Source organism: Ammospiza caudacuta, chromosome 12, assembly GCF_027887145.1.
Source record: "Ammospiza caudacuta isolate bAmmCau1 chromosome 12, bAmmCau1.pri, whole genome shotgun sequence".
NCBI classification, from domain to species: Eukaryota; Metazoa; Chordata; class Aves; order Passeriformes; family Passerellidae; genus Ammospiza; species Ammospiza caudacuta.
In genome coordinates, this window is record NC_080604.1 from 21,634,499 (window position 1) to 21,657,892 (window position 23,394).

Here is a 23,394-nt window from a genome sequence, read left to right on the forward strand (position 1 = left end):
TTTGCAGCTGGAGCCCAGCAGCTCCTGCTTGTGAGCAGCTCTGTAGGGCAGGGATTCTCTCTCTGTGATTGCTGCTGCAGAACACGGGCAGGGAGATGCAGAGCACGGAGGGAGAGCAGCAGGACAGGGCAGGGATTCTCTGTGTGTTTGCTGCTGCAGGAGATGCTGAGCACCGAGGCAGAGCAGCAGGACAGGGCAGGGATTCTCTCTGTGTTTGCTGCTGCAGGAGATGGGCAGGGAGATGCTGAACACGGGGGGACAGAGCAGGGGGGGATTGTCCAGCAGGGCAGGACAAGGATTGTCCCTGTGTGTGCTGCTGCAGGAGATGCTGAGCACAGAGGGACAGAGCAGGGCAGAGATTGTCCCTGTGTGTGCTGCTGCAGGAGATGCTGAGCACAGAAGCAGATCATCCAGGCTGCCCTGCGCACACCAGCCCCTCCTGCAGGCATTAACCCCAGCTCCAGGAATATTTCCTCTCCTCTGGCCTTGGACCTTGTTGTTGAAGAGAACATATAATAATAATAAAGGAGCATTTGGAGTGATTTGGTTAGAAATCCATCAGACTGTCAGACAGTCTGGTGGCATCAATAATTCCTATTAAGCCCTCTACACCCATTATGGTTTGTGCTTTTCCTCTTTATTTTCTCGAAGTTAGTTTCCAGGCAACCAGTAAGAACTGAATTGCATTAAGCTATTAATTCAGCCTTGCACGCCAGCTCCAGCTCCTGCAGCCCAGCTCTTCCTCTCCTGTTCCAGCTTTCCTCAAAAACCCCTTTCATTGGTTTAATGCCCAGCCCAGAGAGCTGGTGTGGAGCTGGCAGGGTTGGCTTTGGTCCTTGTTTGGGTCTCAGCCTGGCTGTGGGGTGGGTTTGAGCAGAGCTCTGAGGAAGGTTGGTGTTGGTCACCAGGAAATGCACAGTGATGCCCTGGCGTGTTCTTCATCCCCATGCCAGAGATGGCCTCGGTAAGGCCTGCATTGAGAAGATTTTTGGGGATTTGAGGGTGGTGGGGTTGGTGATTTGAGGGTGGGCAGCCCTGGCACAGAGCAGCTGTGGCTGCCCCTGGATCCCTGGCAGTGCCCAAGGCCAGGCTGGACAGAACAGGAGCAGGGGAGGTGTCCCTGCCATGGCTGGGATGAGCAGAGGCAGAGGCTCATCGCTGTAATTTGTAATTTGAGCACGGGCAGATGCTGTGTCAGAGATGCCTTCCTTTCAGGGGAACACGGGGATTTGGGAACGTGACCGATTGCCGAGCCCTTGGGTGGGCAGTGCCTCCATCGATAAGGGTGCAGTGAGGCACAGCAGTACAGAGGTGGAGCACCCCGAGCGTGGCAGGGAAAGCTCTGCAGGAGCTGCAGAGGAGTCATTTGGGTGTTGTGCCGCACAGCTAATGACTGTAGTGCTGGAGAAGGAACTGCGCTGGCAGCTGGGAATGAACTCCCCTGCTCCTTCCCTGCCGGCTTTGCTTCCAGGCTCAGCTGAGAGCACGCTGGAGGAGTGGGACCCAGATCTGGGCTCAAGTGGCAGTTGTGGCTGATAACCACAATTATCAGGTGAGAAATCCAGCCTGGACTGAGCTGTGCTGTGTCTCAGCAGTCAGCAAGGTCACTCGCCATTCCCCAGGCTGTGTTACTATTTACAATATATTTTATATGCACCTGTATATAAAAAGGTATATACATATAAAAGACTATAATAGCATATAATAATATATAATAATATTTTAATATATATTTTATAATTTATATTATTTTATATTATATCTATTATATATATCTTTATATTATATTTATATTTTATATATTATATATTATATATTATATAATATATATTATATATTATATATTTATATTATATATTATATATTTATATTATATATTATATATTATAATATAAAATACTATAATAATATATAATAATATTATAATAATATATAATAATTATTATATCCATAATATAATAATATATAAACTGTATATATTATTTTGTTCTATTATTGGGAAAGGTTCATCCCCAGAGGGTGCTGGCACTGCCAGGGATGCCCAGGGTGTGATTTGGGGTGTCTGGGCAGGGCCAGGGGCTGGGATGGGGGATCCTCCCATCCCAAAACATCCCATGATATTCACTGAGTCACACCCAGAGATCTCTTCCATGCAGGCACTTGGGTGAGCTCTGTCTCAGGCTGTGAACTGCAGTCAGGGAGTTGTGCAAGTCACTGGAGAAGCTCTGCTGGGGATTTTTGGTGAGGCAGCAATTAGCAAAATCAATCTTAAGAAAAAAAATTTGTCTTTATGCACTGCCAAAAAAACCAACGAAAAATTATAATGAATAAATGTAATACTCAAAAAAACTGAAAGTGAAGCACAAAAATTAAGCCATTTGAGATCAAGCTGCCATGGCTTTTGTAGAATAGTTGGCTTGGGATAGAATTTTAAAAAGTGATTTGAACAAAAGTATTAAAAAATACAGTTTTGAGCTTTTTCCAATTTCTGTCATTAGAGATCTATGACATAAGTCTGAATCACAGAGGTGACAAATCCAGGCCCCAAAAGGAAACCATATCTTCATCAAACTTCACTGGGGAAACAAAATTAATAATGGTCTGCTGATTATCAGCAGGGCTCATCATTAGTGCTCTTCTCTGCTGCAGCCGTAGGAACCTGGGTAGCTAAGAAGGGGTTTCATGACACACTGGTTGTTTAGATTTCTTGGGACAATGATAACCACCAGTTTTACTAATTATGGCCACCAGTGATAACCACCAGTTATACCAATGATGACCACCAGTTACACCAATTACAGCCACCAGTTTTACCAATTATAACCACCAGTTTTACCAATGATAACCACCAGTTTTACCAATTACAATCATCAATTTTACCAATGATAACCACCAGTTACACCAGTGATAACCGCCAGTTTACCAATAATAATCATAATTTTTACCAATGATAACCACCAGTTACACCAATGATAACTACCAGTTTTACTAATTATAACCACCAGTTTTACCAATTATAACCACCCAACCAATTCTATTTGTCCCTGAGACAGGGGTCTTCCATCCTCAGGGGCTGTTGTGGTTCTACCAGCAGATCCACAAACCCCCCGTGGTCAAGGTGCTGAATCTGATCACACTTTCCATTTCTGGGCCATATTTTATTAAACATTTTCATCACTTTGAGCTGTGCATTCATACCTCCCCAGATTTATATCTGTAATTAGGGGATCGTTATTTACCAGCTGGTAAAAGACACCTTTCAGCAGCATAATTCAAATGTCAGGAGTTACTGCCAGCTCCAGATTAATAGTACAGTTATTTCTTTGGCTACAGGTTAGGAACGTGGCTGCTGTCAGAAACCTTTGGAAACGGTTCAGAAATGCTGGGAAACAACTATTTGTGTTTTTCCAGCTGAAGAAAATCAGTTATATGTGAAGGAAAGCCATCCTTCTCCCAGATCTAAGTTCAGTAATGAGTTGTTTTTATTTAACAAAGTCCCTAACAGATGGTGTTGCTAAATTTTGAATATTAGGGCTGGTTCTGCAAGAGGCCTCCACACAGGCTGATGGAGCTCAGGGGAGGTTTCACGTTTCAGCTCGAGCTTGGGGCTGATCCTGTGGTCACTCCTGGGCTGACCTCCCTGTGTCTGCACCCAAAGTACTGCCCCTGGAGGAGACCTGCATGAGAGTGCTCAAAAAAATTATTTATTTATTGTGTGTGCTCTGTAGAGGGAGTCACAGAATGGGTTGGGTTGGTTGGGTTGGACCTTAAAGGCTGCCATGGCAGGGACCCCTCCCAGTGTCCCAGATGCCCCCAGCCCCAGTGTCCAGCCTGGCCCTGGGCACTGCCAGGATCCAGGGGCAGCCACAGCTGCTCTGGAAATCCCTTCAGTGGATGATCTTGGAGGATCTCAGCAATTTCTTGGTTATCTGAGATTATTTTGCAGTTGGTTTCTGGAAGGTCAACACCTCCTGTATGGTCAATTCTCTTATCCCAACAAAATCCCATTAAACTGGGGAGCTGTGCTTGCCATAAACCCACGTTTCCTGGGCAGTAAGAAGCAGCAGTGGTGCTGCCAGCCGAGTCTAACCAACGTCCTCTTGTTCCCTAGGGCTGAAATCCTGGAAACAACCAAAGTCTCCCCAAATCCAGCAGCATCGGTGTCACCCCTGCACGGCCACTTCACAGATGTCACTTCTTGGGTCACCTGCCTGTGCTCCAGCAGGAAGATTTGGGCTGATGGTGGTGAGACACTTCCCATGGTTCTCCAAAACCAATTCATTCCCTTTTTTCTGGCTGCTACCACTCTTTGCTGTGCTCCTGTAAACGCTCTGCTCCTTTTCAAATGGGGGACAGACATTTGCTTGGTCTCATTCCTGCAAACCTTTCCAGTGTCAGAGGCATCCTTGGCTTTTGAGTCATTCCAGGCACTCAGAACTCACCTGGACAAAACCTTCATCACAGAAATTGTTTTCTCCATAAGCAGCACAAGATGCTGAGGTTTTTCCATAAGAAACACAAGGTGCTGAGGTTTTTCCATAAGAAACACAAGGTGCTGAGGTTTTTCAATAAGCAACACAAGGTGCTGAGGTTTTTCCATAATGCTGAGGTTTTTCCAACGTGGGAATGCAGCTGATGGAAATGAAGGGTGATTGTGCACGTGTAATTCAAGGGAGTAGCTCTGGGGAAACATCAGCCAGGGGAAGGAGGAAAAGAAATTTGAATTCAATTGGATTTTAGTAACTTCAGCTTAGGTTTGAATCATATTTACGTGCTTCTCTCCCTCCCCTCTGTTTGCAAGTTTTATTGCTATGGCTCTGGTGTCTTGGAGCGGTGAGAATTAGTGGGTTTGTTATTGCTGAGAGGGAGGGAGGGAGCCGCAGCAGCAGGGAATGGAATCGTTCCCTGGAGCCCTGCACAGGAAAAGGGTGGAAAACCTGGAGCTGAACCCGGAGCCCAGGAGACACGAATGGCCCCAGGACAGATGGGAGCTGGGCCAGCAGCTGCCAACAGGAAGCTCCAGTGGAGGTTTAGAACTCAATTAGCATGAGGGATGGATGGAAATGGGGACGTTTAGGGCAAAATCCTCTCTGCCTCTCACGGGGACCCAGGAGCTTTGCGGCTTTGCTGTTCTTGCTTCCAGCGCTGCCCAAATGTGAGAATTTTGTGCAGTTTCAGAGCCAGGATGAAAGTGAGAAATCATTTAAGAGCCCAAGCTCCAATGGGAGCATCAGCAGGAGCTGGATTGATGGAAGTGCCCCAAATTGAGGGTGGTTTCAGGTGATTGTTTTTATTGTTGGTTGCAAGCTTCTGGTGAAAGCTTTTCTGAGTGGGTATTTTGGGACGAGGCAAAGGCTTCTCACAGGGTGAACCAAAGATGAAATTACAGGTCTTTAACAAGAACTGCACTGGTAAATGAAAAATATGATGTGGCACAGTAAAAATAAGACCATTGTCCTGAAGTCTTTGGCTATGTCCTTTACAGTGTACTTTGGGGATTAATCAGCAAATGATTGTGTCCCAGCAATTTGGCTCAAGTGGGTTTTTGCTTGTATTGCAGCCTTAGATTGCACGCTCACTGCCAATTAAATAATTTTAAATAATGCAGCTGTTATGATGTGGCTCTTGGCTGGCCAGGGTTTGCTGTTCCTCCGGGACAGCCACGTTCTCTGGAGGCCTCTGGTCTACAAGAGAGGGTGCAGATTGCTCCTCTCTCTGTCAATCCATGGAACCCAGCCCATTCCATCTCCCCAGACCCCAGGCCCACACTCCCACTGGCGCTGGGGCTCTCCCAGCACACAGAAAGGACCAGGAGAAGGCTTTGACTAAAGAGAGACCCAACGTGGAGCCTTGGCCACAAGAGGAGCTGGGATGGCTCTGCTTCCCTCAGGGATGTTCTCATTGTCCTTTTTTCCTTCAGAATTTTCAGACTGTGTTCACAGAATCACAGCATGATCACAGTTGAAAAAGAACATCAACTCCAACCTTAAATGTTCCTCAGATTTGAACAAATCCACAATTTCATTGGTGTAGAAATGGACAAATAACTCCAAAACACTCCAATTTAAAGAATTCCAGCCTAGTTCTGGTGGGGATTAAGCAGGAGTTTCAATTAATTAATGGTTGAAATGCCTAGATAACTTTTGCCTCATAAACACAGAAAAGGACATAAAGTAATGAAGGAAGGGAAGATTCTCCTTCCTGGCAGTGAGGATAAAGGAAATTTGCTGTGTTTCAGGAGGATTGTCAGTGGTTACTTTGATTTCAAGCATTAACTCAGCGCATCCCAATCCTGCCCACTCCCAAGCAGGGCTTCGATGGGAGTTGTGATTTATGGGACTGAACTTGAATTCCTGTTTGGAATTCCTGTGCTGGTTGGAAGCACTAAAAGCTGCTGAGGCTCCCCTGTGCCCTCTGCAGTGCTGGGGCTGCCTGGTGTGACCCCTGAGCTGGAGCCTTGGGTGTAAATGGAAAAGTTCCCAAGCAAACACAGGGACACAGGAGGGCTCTCTCCTCCCTAAGTGCTCTCATGGGTTTGCCTGTCTTTTACTCGCTCCTCTCTTCTCCAAAATGCCTTTTTTTGTTGTTGTTGTTTTTTCCCTCTCAAAGAGCATGAAAAGGAAAATTGCTAATGAGTCAAACCAGCAGAAAATCCAGGGGATGTCTTGAGGACGTGGATTTTCCCCATGGCTGTGGCAGAGCCAGCACTGCCCTGCCCTCATCAGCCACCCCCAATTAAATTAACTGGCTGCAATTAACACACAGCCCAGCACCACTCCTTTAATTCATGCTCTGGTTCTCCAAACTGAATTGCTTTTAATAAAAACCTTATAAAAAGCAATTTTATTCTTGTCTGCTCACGCCAACCCTGAGCCACCATTGGCGTGTCTGAAATGTTCAGTGATTTGGGCAGGGTTGGCCCTGAGCTGATGGAGGAACCAGAGGGGGAACACAAGACACCTTCTAAACCTGGAGAGAATGCAGAGCACCACCAAGGTGGGGAATTAAGGAGGAGGGAGAGAAGCTCTCCAAGTTTAATGCAGAAATAAATGGGTTTAGCCCTGCTGCATGAACATTGCATTTCCCAGTAGTAAAAGCTTGTTGGTATCTGGGTCAAGAGAAAAAAAAGCTGCTAAAATTAAGAAACACTTTTAAGTTTTGGGTTATTTGAAGTGAGAGAGGTTCAGTGAGAAACTCTGGATTGTCAGTGGTGCAAACGAGGCTTTCCTGACAGGAGGGTGAGTCTCTGTTTGACTTTTTCCTTAAATATTTGCAGGAAAATTAAGGGCAGCGCTTTGGCTGTGCAAATATTGACCCCAGGTTTTCCTGTGCCATTAGCAGCACCAATATTTGCTGAGCTGAGCCTGTGACCCCCAGGGCCACCCCAGAGAGAGGGGCCAGGGACCCTCCCCTGCACTGAGGGTCAGGTGGGGAGAGCAGGGGCTCAGCTCTGGCTGCTCCCAGCAGAGTTACATGGGGAAAATTGGTTCATTTGGGCATTTTCTGGTAAAATACAGCAATCCTGGAGGGGGAGATGTGCTTTTCACCCAGGCATCTCCTGCTTGTGGCTTTCTGGCTGACATGGGGCTTGCTGCTTCTCCTGTCTGCTTTTGCTTTGGTGCTTCCGAGGGCTTTTGTTGCTTTTGCTGTCCAGGTCTGGTGCTGTGCCCCTTGCTGGCGTTCCTCAGCTTTATATCTGGAGTTTGATACCCATGGAAATCTGTGGAAATCCTTGCAAGCCCTTGTTGAAAGGACAGGTAATGAATTGTGCCCTGTGGCAAAGCTCAGCATCCCTTGCTGAGGTGCTGCATGTGAGGGACATTGCTGCCTGTGAAATTCCAGATCCCTGAGGGATCCCTGCACCTGCACTGGGGGCTGGCTTTGGCTGTTCTGGGAGCTGTAATTCCCCATTAAATCTGTCCATAGACTGCATGAGTCCCAGGCCTGCCTTTTCCAGGAAATCCCATGTTTAACACCTGCTGGAAAGCAGGGACAGCAATACAGAGTGATTTCCAAAATGCATGGACCAGTCCCCTCTGTTTGGAATGGTTCTCTGTGATTTATTAGTCAGAAATTCCACCATATTTTGTGCCATCCTTCACGAATCTCAGCTCCAATTTTTCCCCTTCTCAGAGCTGTCTCGTGAATAACAAACCCCACATTGTTCTTGTGTGTGTTCTTCTCAATTTATTTCATGTCATCTTACAGGAAAGTTAAAAAAAAATGCAGCTCCTCTCACTTAGCCCCTTTGGGACAGCAGCCACAGATGAAGAGAGAGCAATCAACGTGTCAGGATAAAATTAGATTGCCAGGGAGCACAGGGCTTGATCCAGTATCTGTACCAGATCTGGGCCTCAGCCCTGCATATCACAATAAATACATACATAAGCATTTTGACATCATTTTTTCATGACGGGATGGGATGGGATGGGATGGGATGGGATGGGATGGGATGGGATGGGATGGGATGGGATGGGATGGGATGGGATGGGTGATGCAGCATGGCACTGCAGGACCCAGTGCTGGCTCCCCCAGGGATGAACCCCAGCATCCAGAGGCTCACCAGGTGAGTGCTGGGAGAGGTGAAGCCAGGGGAAAATTCATTTCACGGAGTGTGACAGGCCATGAAGGAAAGCCATGGCTAAGCAGCAGGAAGTGGGAATTTTCAGGATTGTCTGGTAGTCAGTGTATCAGAGCAGGAGAGTGAAGGTAAAGATCTCTGCCCTGAGCCCACAGCAGCAGAAAGGAGCTGTTAGCAGTACCTGGGGACACCAGGCTGTCGATGGTTTTTGCCTGAGCTTGCTGTTGATGCACACAGAGTAAAGCCTTGCACAGCCCAGGCTTGCTACAACATGAATGAAGAAGGGCATTAAGGGAGTAAATAAAAGAGATGAGGAAAAGATCTCCACTTGTACAAAATGTGCACAGCCATGAAGGGCCCTTAAGGAAAAAAAAAGTTTAAACTTCATTTACAAAGAGCTCTCCTGACTTGTGTCATAAAATGTTCCAAAACAATCTCGTGACTCAATTCCTGCAGCCATTGAAGTAGGAAGAATTACATAAGGTCCTTGGAGTTTGCTTTATTTCATGCTTAACTCATGTTCTCAATGATTCATTATCAGGGTTTGTCAGGGCTAATTAGCAGGGTGCCAGCTGTGGTGGGACTCGTGGCTGGGGACTCCCCTGGGATCATTCCTGGGGATGGGGAGCAGCAGCCAGGGCTCAGAGCTTGGGGCTGGGCTGGCCCAAGAGGGATGAGTTTGGTGCCTAAACACAGGAACTGCAGTTTTCTGTTACAGCAAACAACAAAATCCATCAAGTCCCCAGGATGTTTCTTTTCTCTGCTAAAGTGACCTCTCTTAGTTCAACAAAAATCGTTAAATTCCCAAAAGGACACATTGGAAAGCCAGGAGTGTGCAAACGTGTGGCTTTGGAAGGTGTCCCTGCCATGGCACAGGGGTTGGGATGCTCTCTGAGGGCCCTTCCACCCCAAACCCCTCTGGGGCTCCCTGTCCAGGCCTTTCCTGCTGGTGTGAGATCAGCCCTGGGCTCACACGCTGGGAGCAGGTTGCAGACAGATCCTTTCTGATCCAGGCCAAGTCACCCCTCAGAGAGTCCCTGTGCTGTTGTGCACACCCTGCTGCTGAAAACAGAGTCAGCGAGAGTAATGAACCTCTGGGCAGCCATGGCAGAATATCAGGGACTCATCTGCAGGATCTGCGGGTGGGCGCTGCCAGCGCTGGGCTCTGCAGGGTGGGCGCTGCCTGCCATGGAGATGTTTGAGCACTTTCAGGGGCTGGCAGGAGCAGCACAGCCCAAGCTTCACAAGGGTGAGCTGTGTGCCCATCTCCCCTGAAGGGGACCAAGCGCCCTAACCAGGGGCTGGCACAGGTGGCACTGGTTCAAGGTGCTTTTTCAGAAATATATAAAGCATTTTCTGCCTGTGTTCTTTGCGGGGGGGAAAAATCTATCAAGTATCTTTTAAGTGTTTAAAATCTGGTGAAGCTGCAAAGGACAGAAAAGGGGCGCTGATGGCAGGGAGGGAAAAGCCTCTCAAGAGCATCCTGAGTGATTCCATCAGCTTTAATGCCACTTTGTCCCTTGCAAAAGTCCAGGCAGCACAGCCAGAAGGGGAGGAGGAGACCTGCCTGAGCTGGCTGGGTCCCTTTATTGTCTGACATTACAACACTATTATTATTGGGAGAAAGCTGTCTTATTTAATTATCCTGAATGTGCAATTCCATCATTTCTAATTCAGCAGTGCAGGAAGATGTTCCAAACATTAAGAGAATCAAAATATTCTTAGTAAATAAGTAACAGAGAATAATAGGTGTTTGGAAAGAAGAAGTTATTGTTCCCTGTGAGTGGCAGCCAGTTTAATGATTTGGCTGAAGTGCCCATCTAATAGAGCTGCCTGCTCGGAAGATTTGTGATCTCCAAGGAGCACTTGGAAGGTGTCTCCTGTGTAATTGATTGATCCATTCCTCGGGAAGGGCTGCGTGGCTCTCGGGCTGGGCAGGGATGGATGGGGCTGCACTGGGGGAGCTTCCCCTGGGCGCTGGGAAATGCCACCAGCCTCGCGTCCCCGAGGCACTGAGCTCCTGCTCTGAAAGGGCAACTGCTGCAGAGTGCAGCGATTTTTGGGTGCAAGACCACCCAAAAGCTCCTGGTAGGTGCAGGGCCTTCCTCCCCTGCCCTTCTGCTCCTTCCCCAATCCCTGCTCCAGGACCCTTTAACCACGTCCTGCACAAAGTCATTGAGATCCACCTTCAGATCTCCAACCCAGGGTGAGCCTGGCACTGCCAGGTCCAGCCTGGATGTCACCAGCTTGGGCTCCTCCTCCTCCTCGTCCTCATCCTCTTCCTCCTCCTCCTGTTGCTTCCTGGGCACAGGAGGCACAGGGCCCCTGGGAGATGGGTTATTTTCAGATGGAAGATAACTCTGTGTGTGATGCTCAGGGCCTCTGGGAGCACCCAAGGATGGCTGAGCTTGGCTCTCAGAGCTGTTTGCTTTTCCACAGGGTCACACCAGTGCTGCTGCAGAGAATCAGGCCCAGAGAGTTCATTTAGCACAACCTGTTCGTTGCAGTCTTGTCCTGGAAACAATCCGTAATGTCTTGTAGATTTAATAACTTCATATATTTTATAAATTACAATCTATTTATAATTTTAATATATTTTAATATTTTATAATTCAATAAGCTACAATTGTAAAAGTAATGTTTCCCTTACATAAATAAGGAACCAGGGAGGTATCTAAGCGACCATATCCCTGAGGAGAATTTGCTGTCCCCTGTCCTCCCTGGAAACCAGAGCCTCACTGACACCTTCTTTTTGTAAACAGCAACAACAAAGCCCGAGTTAAGGATCTGAGCTTTTCACTGGCCTCTGCTCCAGAAATCCATTATTTTCTGAGCAGCAGATAAGCAGGAGCTCTGGCTGCCTTCCCGAGCCTGACTTCACCCAACAAATTAATTGCTTGTACCACGTCCATTACAGTTGTCCAGGCTGACCTCTGCCTGCGTGGCAGCCTCTGCCACATCACCAATAGTTGAAGGATTGTTTTATTCCTCCTTCCTGCTGGCCCATTGCTCTTTGGGCTGCTTCCACCGGTTGGCTGTGATGGGATTTAGTGCCTGCTCTGCCAGCTGCCCAGATAAAGGCAATGTTTAATTATACAGCAGCTCTGACAGTGGATCCTCCTGTGCTGGAGATCACACCACACCCTGGAGGGTGCCAGAAATGAGCCCCTTCCTTTCTGGCAAAGTCTTTGCTTATCCAGGAGAAATTTGGCTGAGTCTTGTTTGACAGGCAAGTTAAGAAATGGTTTTGAATATTCTCTTGGATGTGTTTAACCAGTGTTTACTTCTGAACAAATTGTCTTGCTAAAAAGATCAGGCTTGGGTTGGGTTTGCTCGTTGGGTTTGGTTTATTTTTCTGAGGAATTTTTGGTTTGTTCTGCGGTTTTTGGGTTTTTGTTTTTGGTGAAGCAAATCTGTCCAGGGGGAGATGGAGTGTGTCCCCAGCACTGCAAAGGCTCAGGGATGGGAGGTGGGATTTTGGTTTTGGGTGGGATTTTGGTTCTGGGTGCGTGGGCACACCTGGAGGGGCAGCAGTGCATCACCAAGGCTGAGCTCCCTGGTGTGTCGTTCCCTGCTGAGAAAAGCAGAATTGCTTCACCCTCACCCCAGGGCTCTCAGCCTGAGCAGGGGTGAGGGCAGAGCTCCCAAGGCTGAAGTACAGAATGTGTTCAGGTCTGGGAGCTCAGAGCTGTGCTGGGAGCTGGGCTGGGCACACGAGTGACTCGGGGAAGTGAAACACAAACTCACACTGCAGTGACTTCCCCCATTTCCATTTGCTCCTGCCAGTGCCCCATTAAAGACACAAATGGCTGCTTTCCTGCACCAGCATCCCCTCCTGAGCCCTCGAGGATTACCTGCAGCTTTCCTGGGATTGAGGGTAAGGGGAAACACTCATGGCTCCGAGAGGGGGAATGGCCATGACTCGGTTCTGCTCAGGAGCTGATGAGTGTGCCTCTGAGTGCTGGATGCTCTGAGTGCTGAATGCTGACTGTGGTCTGTCCCCCTGATTTTTTAAGATTTTCTAAGCCTTCTGATGTTGACATTCTTGTAGCGAACTTTCTCACACACTTTCTGGAAACAACTCATTGTTTTGCATCCTTTTATGGAAGAAGAGAAATTTGATGGACTGTTGGTTTGTGCAGTGTCATTGGAGAGGTGGCACTGTCACCTTCCAATCCACTCTCACTCTTGGAAAACTATAAATGTTGGAGTCACAAAATAAACTTCCCTTTTTCCTTCACCTTGAGAACAGCGGCGTGTGCTTGTGTTCCTTCGTGTCCTGTGGTGACAGTGGCCCTCGAGGCAGGCTCGAGGGAGGGGAGGCATCCTTTAGGTGCAGAGGGGCAGGAGATGCTGCCCAGCACAGGTGTGGCACACTCTCTCGAGGGAGGGGAGGCATCCTTTAGGTGCAGAGGGGCAGGAGATGCTGCCCAGCACAGGTGTGGCACACTCTCTGCTGCGTTTAGTCAGCGCTGCCTCACCCCAGGTGCTCAGCAAGGCCAAGGAAATCACAGCATGGCAGAATGTGTTGGTTGGAAAAGGCCTTTCAGAGCTGAGGCTGGTATTTCTCCCAAGGAAAGCACAGCAGTGAGAGATGCACAGGCTGTTATTATATTTAGTTTCCTGTCTGACAGGGCCAGATTGGGTGTGGGTAGCTCAGAGCAGAGGGGATGGGGCTCAGGTACAAGGAGAAGGAGAGCTCAGCTCCAAAGGCAGGAAACTGCAAAGTGACAAACAGGGTTTCCAGGAGATGTCCAGTGGTCCTTGTTAGCTCAGCAACAGTGGGAGAGAGACTGGGCACTCTCATGGATATCAGGAGGATCCAGAGCAGTGATTGCTCTATCAATTTGTGTAATGTAATCAGAATAATCTTTGATGCTTCAGGGCTCCAACCAATAAAATCAGGAGGAGAATAAAGATATCTGCATACTGTAAAACTGTCATTTTCTTCTGGTGCATCTGCTGCATCTTTCAAAATCATGAGGTGACTTCCAGCAAAACAATGGGATTTATTAGAAGAAGTGATTTATTTCCGCATCCTTCCTGAACTGAGCACTTGAGGAAAACTTGAGGCTCCAATCACAAGACTCAGAAATAATAATAATAATAATAATAAGAAGAAGAAGAAGAAGAAGAAGAAGAAGAAGAAGAAGAAGAAGAAGAAGAAGAAGAAGAAGAAGAAGAAGAAGAAGAAGAAGAAGCAAGATTCTGACTGAGGAGCTTTAAATGAGCAAGAGGTAAACAGGCACCAAAGAGCTCTCCCTGGGTGGGGATGCAAAAGGGGATGGAGCTGGTGGGAACAAGGGAGAACTGGGAAGGAAATTCCATGTGCAGTAGGTGATGTGAGGAGCTGGGATGTGTGTGCAGGGGATGGGGATGGGGCTGGTTCAGCTCCACCCCCCTGGCAGAGAGGGTGGGAGTCTGACAGCACTACAGAAAATCTCTGAGGAACTGGATGGTCCTTCAGCTCCCTTCCAACCCCACCCATTCTGTTGCTGGCAGTGTAAAGGGAGGCACTTTTCTAAGATGTGTGGGTGATCTGAGAGAGGTGAGGCCCTGGCACAGGTGCCCAGAGCAGCTGTGGCTGCCCCTGGATCCCTGGCAGTGCCCAAGGCCAGGCTGGACACTGGGGCTGGAGCACCTGGGACAGTGGGAGGTGTCCCTGCCATGGCAGGGGTTGGATGAGACAATCATTAAAGTCTCTCCCAATGCAAACCACTCTGTGATCCTGTGACTGGGCAGGTTCCTGCACACAGGTTCTGCTGGCCCAGAGTGTGTCAGAGGCCATGGAATGAACAGCAGCTACCCCTGGTCTGGTATTTATGAAGGAGAAATTAAAGTTTGTCTCCAAAAAATGTGCTTGGTCTGGTGGGAGCACGTGAGAGATGCATTCTGCATTGGCTGTGATTGGAAATGCGCCAGGGCGTGGATTTGCCGGTCAGGAGGGAATGGCAACAGGTGGTGGTGTCCCTTTGGGTGTTTAGAGTTTTGGAGTAAAGGGAACAAAACCAGGATGTTCCAGCATCCTCGAGATCTGGGCGTGCAGAAGGAAAATGGGTCTGGAGATCTTAAAATAGAACGAGCTCAGCTGCATTTCTTCGGGTTTGGGAGTACGGGGTTACATCCAAACTCCTCCTCCTCCTCAGCGCTCCACTGGTACCCACCTCGGCGGGCGGAGGCTCTGGTTCCCATGGCACAATCCGGATCGATGCTCTGGATGCCCTGGGCTGCCCGGGCGCTCCCGCTGTCCCCGGCTGTCCCCGGCTGTCCCCGGCGGCACTGCCGGGCCCCGCGGCGCTGCGCTCCCCGCCGGAGAGCGAGGCGGAGGATGAGGCTGCCCTGCTGCTCCTGCCCCTGCTGCTCCTGCCCCTGCTGCTGCCGCTGCTCCGGCGGGGCCGAGCGAGCCTCCCCCGCGCAGCGCCTTTGGCGGGCGCTCCCGAGCCGCGCTGCCCGAGCCCGCTCCGCTTCTGGCTGCGGGGAGCGGGTACGGGATGCAGGGAGCGGAGTGCAGGGTGCGGAGCCGCCTCGTTCCCCCGCTTCCCCCGTCCGCAGCGCCGCGGGTCCGGTACGGCCGCCAGCCCCATCTCGGGCACGGCCGGGACCCCGCGGCTCCATCCCCGTGCCCATTGCGATGCCCACGCCGATGCCCACGCCGGTGCCGTGCCCGTGCCGATGCCTACGCCGGTGCCGTGCCCGTGCCGATGCCCACGCCGGTGCCCACGCCGGTGCCCGTGCCCGCGACCGGCCGGGGCGGCGCGGCGGGCGCTGCGCAGCGGCGGCGGGCGGGGCGGGGGGCGGGCGGGGGGCGGGCGGCCGGGCCCGTTTAAAGCGGCAGCGGCGCGGCGCGCTCCCAGTGCCGGTGCCGGAGCGCGGCGGGCAGGGCAGGGCAGGGCGGCCGAACCCGCAGCCCTCCCCCGGCCACCCCATCCCGGCCGGCCCGGCCCCCGGGGAGCGCGGGGCAGCGCCCGGGGGCGGCGGCGGCAGCGGCATCACCATGGGCCGGCCGGGCAGGGTGCTGCGGCTGCTGGCGCTGCTGGAGCTGCCCTGCTGCCTGCTGGAGCTGCTGCTCGGGGAGGCGGCCCGCGGGCAGGAGATGTACGCGCCCCACTCCATCCGCCTGGAGGGGGACATCACCCTGGGCGGCCTCTTCCCCGTGCACGCCAAGGGCCCCCCGAGCTCCCCCTGCGGGGACATCAAGAAGGAGAACGGCATCCACAGGCTGGAGGCGATGCTCTACGCCCTGGACCAGATCAACAGCGACCCGGACCTGCTGCCCAACGTCACGCTGGGCGCCCGCATCCTGGACACCTGCTCCCGGGACACCTACGCGCTGGAGCAGTCCCTCACCTTCGTGCAGGCGCTCATCCAGAAGGACACCTCCGACGTGAGGTGCACCAACGGCGAGCCGCCCGTCTTCGTCAAGCCGGAGAAAGTAGTTGGAGTGATCGGGGCGTCGGGAAGTTCCGTGTCCATTATGGTGGCCAACATCCTCCGGCTGTTCCAGGTAGGGCCGTGCCGCGGGGCTCCGCCGCTCCCGGCTCCCCCTGTGCCTCTCCAGGTGCTCCATCCGCCTCCCTCCGGAGCAGCTGCTTCCCCTCCCCGCCGCCCTCTCCCTTCTCCACGGTGCGTGGCGCTTTCTGGATTTATCGCCCCATTTGCACGAAGCAATGCCTGAGGGAAAAGAGGAAAGGAAAAAAAAAGGAAGAGAAGAAGCGCTGGTTGCGCTGGGTTTGCGTTAGCGAGAGCCACGGCTCGGCGGGGATGGATGCGGGCGCACGGATCCCGGGGGGCACGGCCGGCTCCGCTCCGCTCCCGCACCGAATGCCGGCGGTGCGGGCACGGCCCGGGGGTCGCGGGGGGTCGGGACGGGGCCGGGAGGGGGTCAGGAGGGGCTTTCTCGGCCGAGCCGGGGCTGTGCGGGGCAGCCCCAGCGCCCAGCGCCTGCCCGGCTCGGTGCCGGCTCCCTCCCGAGCCCGGAGCGGGGGCAGCGGGGGCGGCTCAGCCCCAGGCTCCGGGGCTCGGGAGGAGCGAGGGATGAGCAGAGCCGGGGGATTACAGAGCCGTGTGTGCGTGTGTGTGCGGGGGAGATGCGCTGCGGCGCTGCCCGCTCTCCCCCTCCTCGCCTCTCCCCCGTTCGCGCTGCCATCGCGCCCGTCTCGCCCCCGGCGCCGCGCCTCGCTGGGTGTGGAGCGCGGAGATTTGTCATCCCCGCTCATCCCCTGCCCCAGGGCCGTGCGGGGCCATCTGGATCCCCCGGGATGAGGGGGTGTCCCTCCAGGGCTGGGATGTCCCCCCGGGATGCGGGGGTGTCCCCCCGGGATGAGGGGGTGTCCCCCCGGGATGCGGGGGTGTCCCCCCGGGGCTGGGGTGTCCCCCCGAGGCTGGGGTGTCCCCCCGAGGCTGGGGTGTCCCCCCAGGGCTGGGGTGTCCCCCCAGGGCTGGGGTGTCCCCCCAGGGCTGGGGTGTCCCCCCAGGGCTGGGATGTCCCCCCGGGATGAGGGGCTGTCCCCCAGGGCCGGGGTGTGCCCCCGGGGCCCCGCAGCAGCCGCCGGGCCCCAAGCGAGCGCCGGGTGCTGCTCGGCAGCGATCGCGGGTGCGGTGACAGTGACAGAAGCGCCACCAGATGCATCGTGAGCAGCGGAGTTCTTCGCTCCCTGTCCTACGCCTTCGCATGCGGAAGGTGGTGGAGGGATTTTTTTATTTTTGTGCAGCGGGCGGAGAGATCCCCCGCGTTTCCCAGCTGGAAACTTGTGAGGCTTTCACGGCAGAGGCGCTCGGTGCTGTGGCAGCCGCCGAGCCTCCCGCTCCCATCTGCTGCCGGTGCCATCCATCCCCGGCCGAGCCCAGCGGGGCGATGCTGCCCTGAGCCGTGCCCGGGCATTTCCCTGGTATATTTATTTCGTGATATCACACCCACGAGCCGCTGCTTTGCCGTGCTCGCTCCATCGTGGCGGATGGCAGCGCATGGCTGCAGTTCAGCGCTGGATCCCCGGGTCTGTGTGCCCTCACCGTGCCGTGCCTCCCGCTCCGGCTGCTCCCGCTCCCCTGTGCCCGGAGCCCCCTGAGCCCGGCTCACGTTGTGCCCGGAGCCCCCTGTGCCCGGAGCCCCCTGAGCCCGGCTCACGTTGTGCCCGAGCCCCCGTTCAGCCGCTGCCAGGAGGGTGCAGGAGGCAGCTCTGCCACTCCAGCTCCCATCCCACCGCCAGCCCGGGGCACTCCCCACCGACATCCATTCTGAGGGAAACCGAGGCACCCTTAGGATAATGCCACAATACCTGCAAAGCCTCTGGTGATACGTTACTTGTCAGAAAATCAGATATTTGGACAGTTTTTCCATGTAGAGATATTTATATGAACTAAATGTTTTAATGTATTGTGACTAAGCATCTGTTCAAAATTGCAATTTAACCAGATCATCCAGAAAGCAGGAAGTGGCCCATGCTGAGGGAATTTATTGAACATCTATTTTACAGCTTGGATGAGCTGCCTTGAAGCAGATCTTTCATGCTGTAGAACTGTTCCCTGTTGTCCTCTCCTCCTTCAAAACACGATTTAGAACATGCTCAGCCACAGAGAAATAGAAAATAACTATTTTAGGAGGAGAAGTAGACCTGTTCAACAGCTAAGTGTCATTGTGTGTGGGTGGATGAGAAGCTCTAAGTTAGCGGAAAGAAGAAAACCAAGTACCAGTCACAAAAAATCTTGTTAACCTCAGAACTCTCTGAAATTGCTGAGTGTGGCAGCCAGCTTGTTTCTCAGGGGTCACTGTGGGTTTTGCTGCCTGGGGCAGTGGGTGAAGGGAGGGTGGATGGCTCTTGAACGCTTATTTGCATGCCCAAACTGGCTTTTCCCTCGCATCTGGTAGGTAAAGGCTCTGTGGAGGCCCCTGCAAAGAAATCCTAATGGAGTTCGTGCTTTTCTGACGTATCTTGGGAGAGAAGTATTTGTGCTGTGCTTGCTGTAGGGAGCAAATGGGTGTAAATCTGTATCTGTAGAAATACATAACCCATCCAGAGCACAGCAGGGCCTCCTCAGGCAGCTCCTGCTGCTCCAGGCGCTTCTCCCCAGGAGGGGCCGGGTCCGTGCAGGCTCTTCATCTTCCTCTCCGCATGGGAGGCAGTGCTGGCTGTGCCTGCGGCTCCCTCCCGGCGCAGGGGCTGCGAGCAGCCTCGGCCAAAGCCAACAGGTGCAGCGGCAGGAGGGCCGGGGCTGGGCTCCCGGGGCTGCAGCTCATCCCTGCAGTTACTGCTGCAGGTGCTGCGGGAGCTCTCCTGGGGTGGGGAACGATGGGGGTCTCCACGGCACCGGGGGTTTGCTGTGATCTGCCCCTCCCCTGCTCTGCAGCTCTGCCCTCACCCAGCCCGGAGCTGCTCCTGGGGTAAAGGAGCTGGGAACAGCTGGGGTGGGAGCGTTCTCCAGGGATGGGGCAGGCACAGAGCGCTGCTGGAGCCCGGCTGAAGGGCTGCTGCTGATGATGGAGCCAAATGAGACTTTGGGCTGGTCAGTGCTCCTGCTGGCTCCCTAGGACGTGTGTCAAAGGCAGGGACGTCTTCCCAACACAATTCTATCAGTGCACACCAGTAAATAGCAGCCCGGTCATAAATTAAATATCCCTCCTAAAAATAACACCAAAATAATTTGGAAAGCTGCTTCCAAATGCACCAGGGAGTTCAGGCAGGATGCTTTTAGGCTGCTGGTTTTGCTTTGGAGAAAATGCTAATCCTTTGGAGGGCTGTAGCTTTCCCTACAAATGGAACTCCATGATAAAACCATGGCCAGGGTGCTTCACGGGAGTAGAACCATGCAATATGGGGAATATCAGCACCCTGACTCCTCTTTTAATGCTGCAAGACTTATTTTTGTGCTCCCTACACTTATTTTTGTGCTCCCTGCAGACTTCTCCTGACAGGCTTTAATAATGAGCAAATTACGGCTTCAGGTTTGTGTCCTCCGTGGGTGCAATTTGAAAGAGTCAATCAAGAATAATTTTGTTCTTGTCTAAATCCCCGTGGGGTTTCATCAGGGGTGGCTCTGGTGGCCCAGAGGGGGCTGTTCCCGAGCCCCTCCAGGGAACTGTGCAGCAGAGTGGGCTAAGGCAGCGCAGGGAGGCTGGGAGTGCAAATTGGAACATCCCCGATCTCCCTGGGGCTGTTGGCTGCCTTTCCTTCCTGCCGAAGGAGGAAGATGACAGTTGCAGTCCTGCCTTCTGCTCCAGACACAGTAATCACAAAAATGAGATTATTTGGAAAGGAAGGGAGCTTAAAAGTGCAGCTCTGAGTTGGATGCTGCTCTTTTCTTGCAAAGTGCACACGCTGTTGCCAGGCTCTCTGGGGGAGGCTGTCGGGCTGGGGTTGGTGGGGATGGGATGGATTGGGATGGATTGGGATGGCATTCAGCTGCTCCAGAGAGCGAGGGGAGCTCTGGAGCCTGCTCCTGCTGGAAATGCTCCTCAGGCACAGGGAGGAAGGGCAGGGCTGTGTGAGAATTACAGAACCATGTGTGATCCCATGGTTCCATCAGATCCCTCAGCAGTGTTTGCTTTCTGAGGAGTTCCCCACTGCTGATCTGATCAGTGTCTAGAAACTCCTTGTGATTCCCAGGAAAATGCCTGCAATGGTTGTTCCTCCATCTCGGTTTCTTGCAGGAATGTGGGATCCCATTCCATGGGAGATAATTTCCATTCCCAGCCCACGTTTGAGCCCCTCCTGCTGACCCTGCCCTGAGGAGCTGCTGGGGAGGTTTCATTGCTGGAATGTACCTGGGATCCCACTGGGGCTCGAGAGGAAATCTCACACATTTCAGCAGGGTTTTTCCCTGGATGCTAAGTTATTAATCCTGACCTGATTGTTGCATTTTTCTCTCCTCACTTCAAACAGGACAACGCTTTTTAGGCAGTGGAGTAATGATTCATTTTAGAGAAGATATTTCAGGAAACTCCATATTTTTTCAGTTTCTCACATAGAGAATGCAACAAAAAGCTGAAAATAGGAAACAGCAACCTTTAATTCTTTGCCTCCTCCAAAAAAAAGGGTTTTTGTGTTCTTTAATGAGCTTTCATTTCAGCAGCCCCTGAGTATTTGTCCTTGCTGGTAGTGAGGCCCTGATGTGTGTCAGACCCTGACATGCAGGGCTGGGCCTCAGCTGTGAGGCTGCTCCAGAGAGGTGGGATCTGATTTTTCCTGGATAAACAAAAGGCCAGGAATATCCTCCCTTCAGGAATTCCACATGGGGAGTCACTAATGAGAGGCTGGAGGTGCTGGGAAGGCGTTTTTCTGGAACGCTGTGTTTGGGAGGTAAAATTCATTTTCCCGACAAGGCAGAATTCAATTTGAGCAATAATCTTGGCTCTTAATCTGTTTTCAAGTGTCTCTCTCGAGGCAGGAGGGACTGCAAAGGGTCATTTGGAAGGAGAGTGGTTCTGCCAGGAGAGGGATGCTCATCCATGGAGAGGGACAGGGAGGGACATGGGCACAGGATTCAGGGGTAACTGGGGCTGGCCCGAGGGGTGCAGGGACAGGGAGAACACATTTCCAGCAAGTTCACTTGTGCAATTCCCAATTTGCTCTTTGAAACAAACTAAGGTGACCTCTCTGGAATGACAAATGGAGGGATCATTTCAAGGCATTAATTTTATATAAGAATTATTGATCTGCTTTGGAATCTCATAACAGTAATACTACAAAACTACATGTACTCTGTTCCATATTTTATTCTATTAAATGAGTTTTGCTTGGAGGCATTAAAGCCATCCAGCACAATAGTGTTTCATAAGATCAGATGTTGTTATTTCTATTTATAGTGGTATTCAAATTAATCTCAATGAGTGACAATGCTGACTGTCCCAGACACTGGACCATGATTAATTTTATCATAATTTTGGGAGATACCATGCATGTAATGAAGGCTGTTTGGAGAGCATGGAATCCAATCCAGCCAGGCCATTAGTGGGGTGCGAGGGTACCCAGGCAGAGAGAGCTAAAGGAGAACAAGGATTTCCAGAGCTCTGCTCCTTCCTGGTGATTCATGAGCTCCTCCCAGGCCCTTCTGCTGAGGCAGTGCAGTTGTTCTGAGCCGCCACCACCACTTTAATGGCAATAAAGCCTGCTCCTGCTGCTGCTGCTGCTGCTGGCCTGGAGCATGGACAGGGAAAGGTGGTGGCCCTGTCCCACCGTGGCCACAGCTCCCTCCCGGGCAGTGTCCTGTGCTGCCCTGGCTGCAGTGAGCCCAGCCCTGAGCCCGCAGAGCTCTGCAGCCCTGGCTGCTGCCCCACCAGCACACACTGGCACTTCTTGGGGTGGGCTGGAGCTCCTCGCTGTGCCCAGGGCCACCATGGGCTGTGTGTGCCCTGCTCTTTCAGGGCATGCTGGGTGGGTGCAGTGGCTGCCACGGGGCTGTCCTTCTCCATGGGCCGTGTTTTGGACCAAAGCCTTTTGCAGCAGAGCCGGTGTCAGGTGCAGGATGGGGCAGCCTGGGCACACCCAGGGCTCCCACCCCTTCTGGGGGCACAAAGTGCCCCTGGCTGACAGAGGGCACCCCAGGCCCCTGTGGCCGTGGTGCTGAGGACACTTTTGCTGTGTCATTTGGGATCTGGAGAGCATTAAGATGCTGGGTGAGTGCTGGGCATTCTCCTCTCCCTCAGCTGTCGGGTGATGCTGGCTGTGCCTCCCTTCCCAGCCTGTTGAAATGAGCTTGGCAAATGTTCCCCAAGCCCTGGGACGTGCTCCCGGCTGGAGATCGCCCCTGGCATCGCTGAGGCACTTGGGCTGCCTGGCTCTGGCTGGCACCGGGAAGAGGAGAAGCCTGGAGAGCTCCCCTTGGCAGTGCCCTGTGCTCCTGAGGTGCTGCAGGTCCATGTTTGCACATTCAGGGCACATCCAACAGCTCTGGTTTGGGCTGGGTTTGTGGGAAAAGGATGGCCTGAGCTGTGGGGGTGGAGGGGAGGGCTTGAAGCAGTCACAGGTCACAAGATTTTGTCCTGATGATGGTTCTGCTCAATGCCTCTGAGCATGGTTGTATATGTGGGTGTTGATAGAATAGATAGATAGACAGACAGACAGACAGACAAAAATATCATTGTTGTGCATTCTTACACTGTAAATGTGTTTCTTTAAGGTCTTGCTCAGGGCTTGGGCTGGGAAGGAGAGGGCTGTGCTGGGTGAGCAGAGGATGGAGCACCTCTGGGTGAGCCCTGGCACCTGTGTGGCATTTTGGTCCTGCCTGTCTCACATTAAGATGATATTAGGGCCTAGAACAATCAATCATGGGTGACAAATAGAGAAAAGATGTGGTTTAGGAATGCTGAGCCACCTGAGAGGCTTCAGCAGCACCAGCACCAGGCTGTGCTGGGGCTTGGCTGCTCCTGTGAGGGGAGAGCGGAGGGAGGAGAGGCTGAAGCTGCTGGGAACCAGGGAAGAATGTGGGGAGGTTGGTGTTGGCCCTGCAGGGTGAGAAGGTGCTGGAGGCGGATGCTGTGCAGGAACAGCTCTCCTCCACCGCAACAGAGCCCCTGCAGCCATGCCAGGGGTGCCAGCAGGGCCAGGGGTGCCAACAGCCCAGGCAGCTGGCACGCTCCTTAGCCCAGGGCAATGCCCTGCTGGGCCACTGCCAGCTCACAGGCTGGGCAATCTGGAGCTGCCTGGGGGTGTGATCCTGGAGCTGTGCTGGGTGTGATCCTGGAGCTGTCCGGGTGTGATCCTGGAGCTCTCTGTGTGTGATCCTGGAGCTCTCTGTGTGTGATCCTGGAGCTCTGTGTGTGTAAGGCTGGAGCTCTGTGTGTGTGTGATGCTGATCTGTCTGGGTATGATCCTGGAGCT

The 23,394-nt window shown here is 52.6% G+C and overlaps 1 protein-coding gene across 2 annotated transcripts in view; it reads left to right on the forward strand.

Annotated features, from left to right (window-relative positions):
• The first annotated feature begins 15,540 nt into the window (after positions 1–15,540).
• GRM7 (glutamate metabotropic receptor 7) overlaps positions 15,541–23,394 on the forward strand; it is a 165,802-nt gene continuing 157,948 nt past the window's right edge. The window contains exon 1 of one of the 2 annotated variants that reach the window (XM_058812844.1): positions 15,541–16,085. In XM_058812844.1, coding sequence (XP_058668827.1) covers positions 15,576–16,085 — 510 coding nt within the window. In that variant the 5' untranslated portion in view covers positions 15,541–15,575. The remainder of the gene's footprint in view (positions 16,086–23,394) is intronic. The other variant, XM_058812843.1, reaches the window with a different exon arrangement.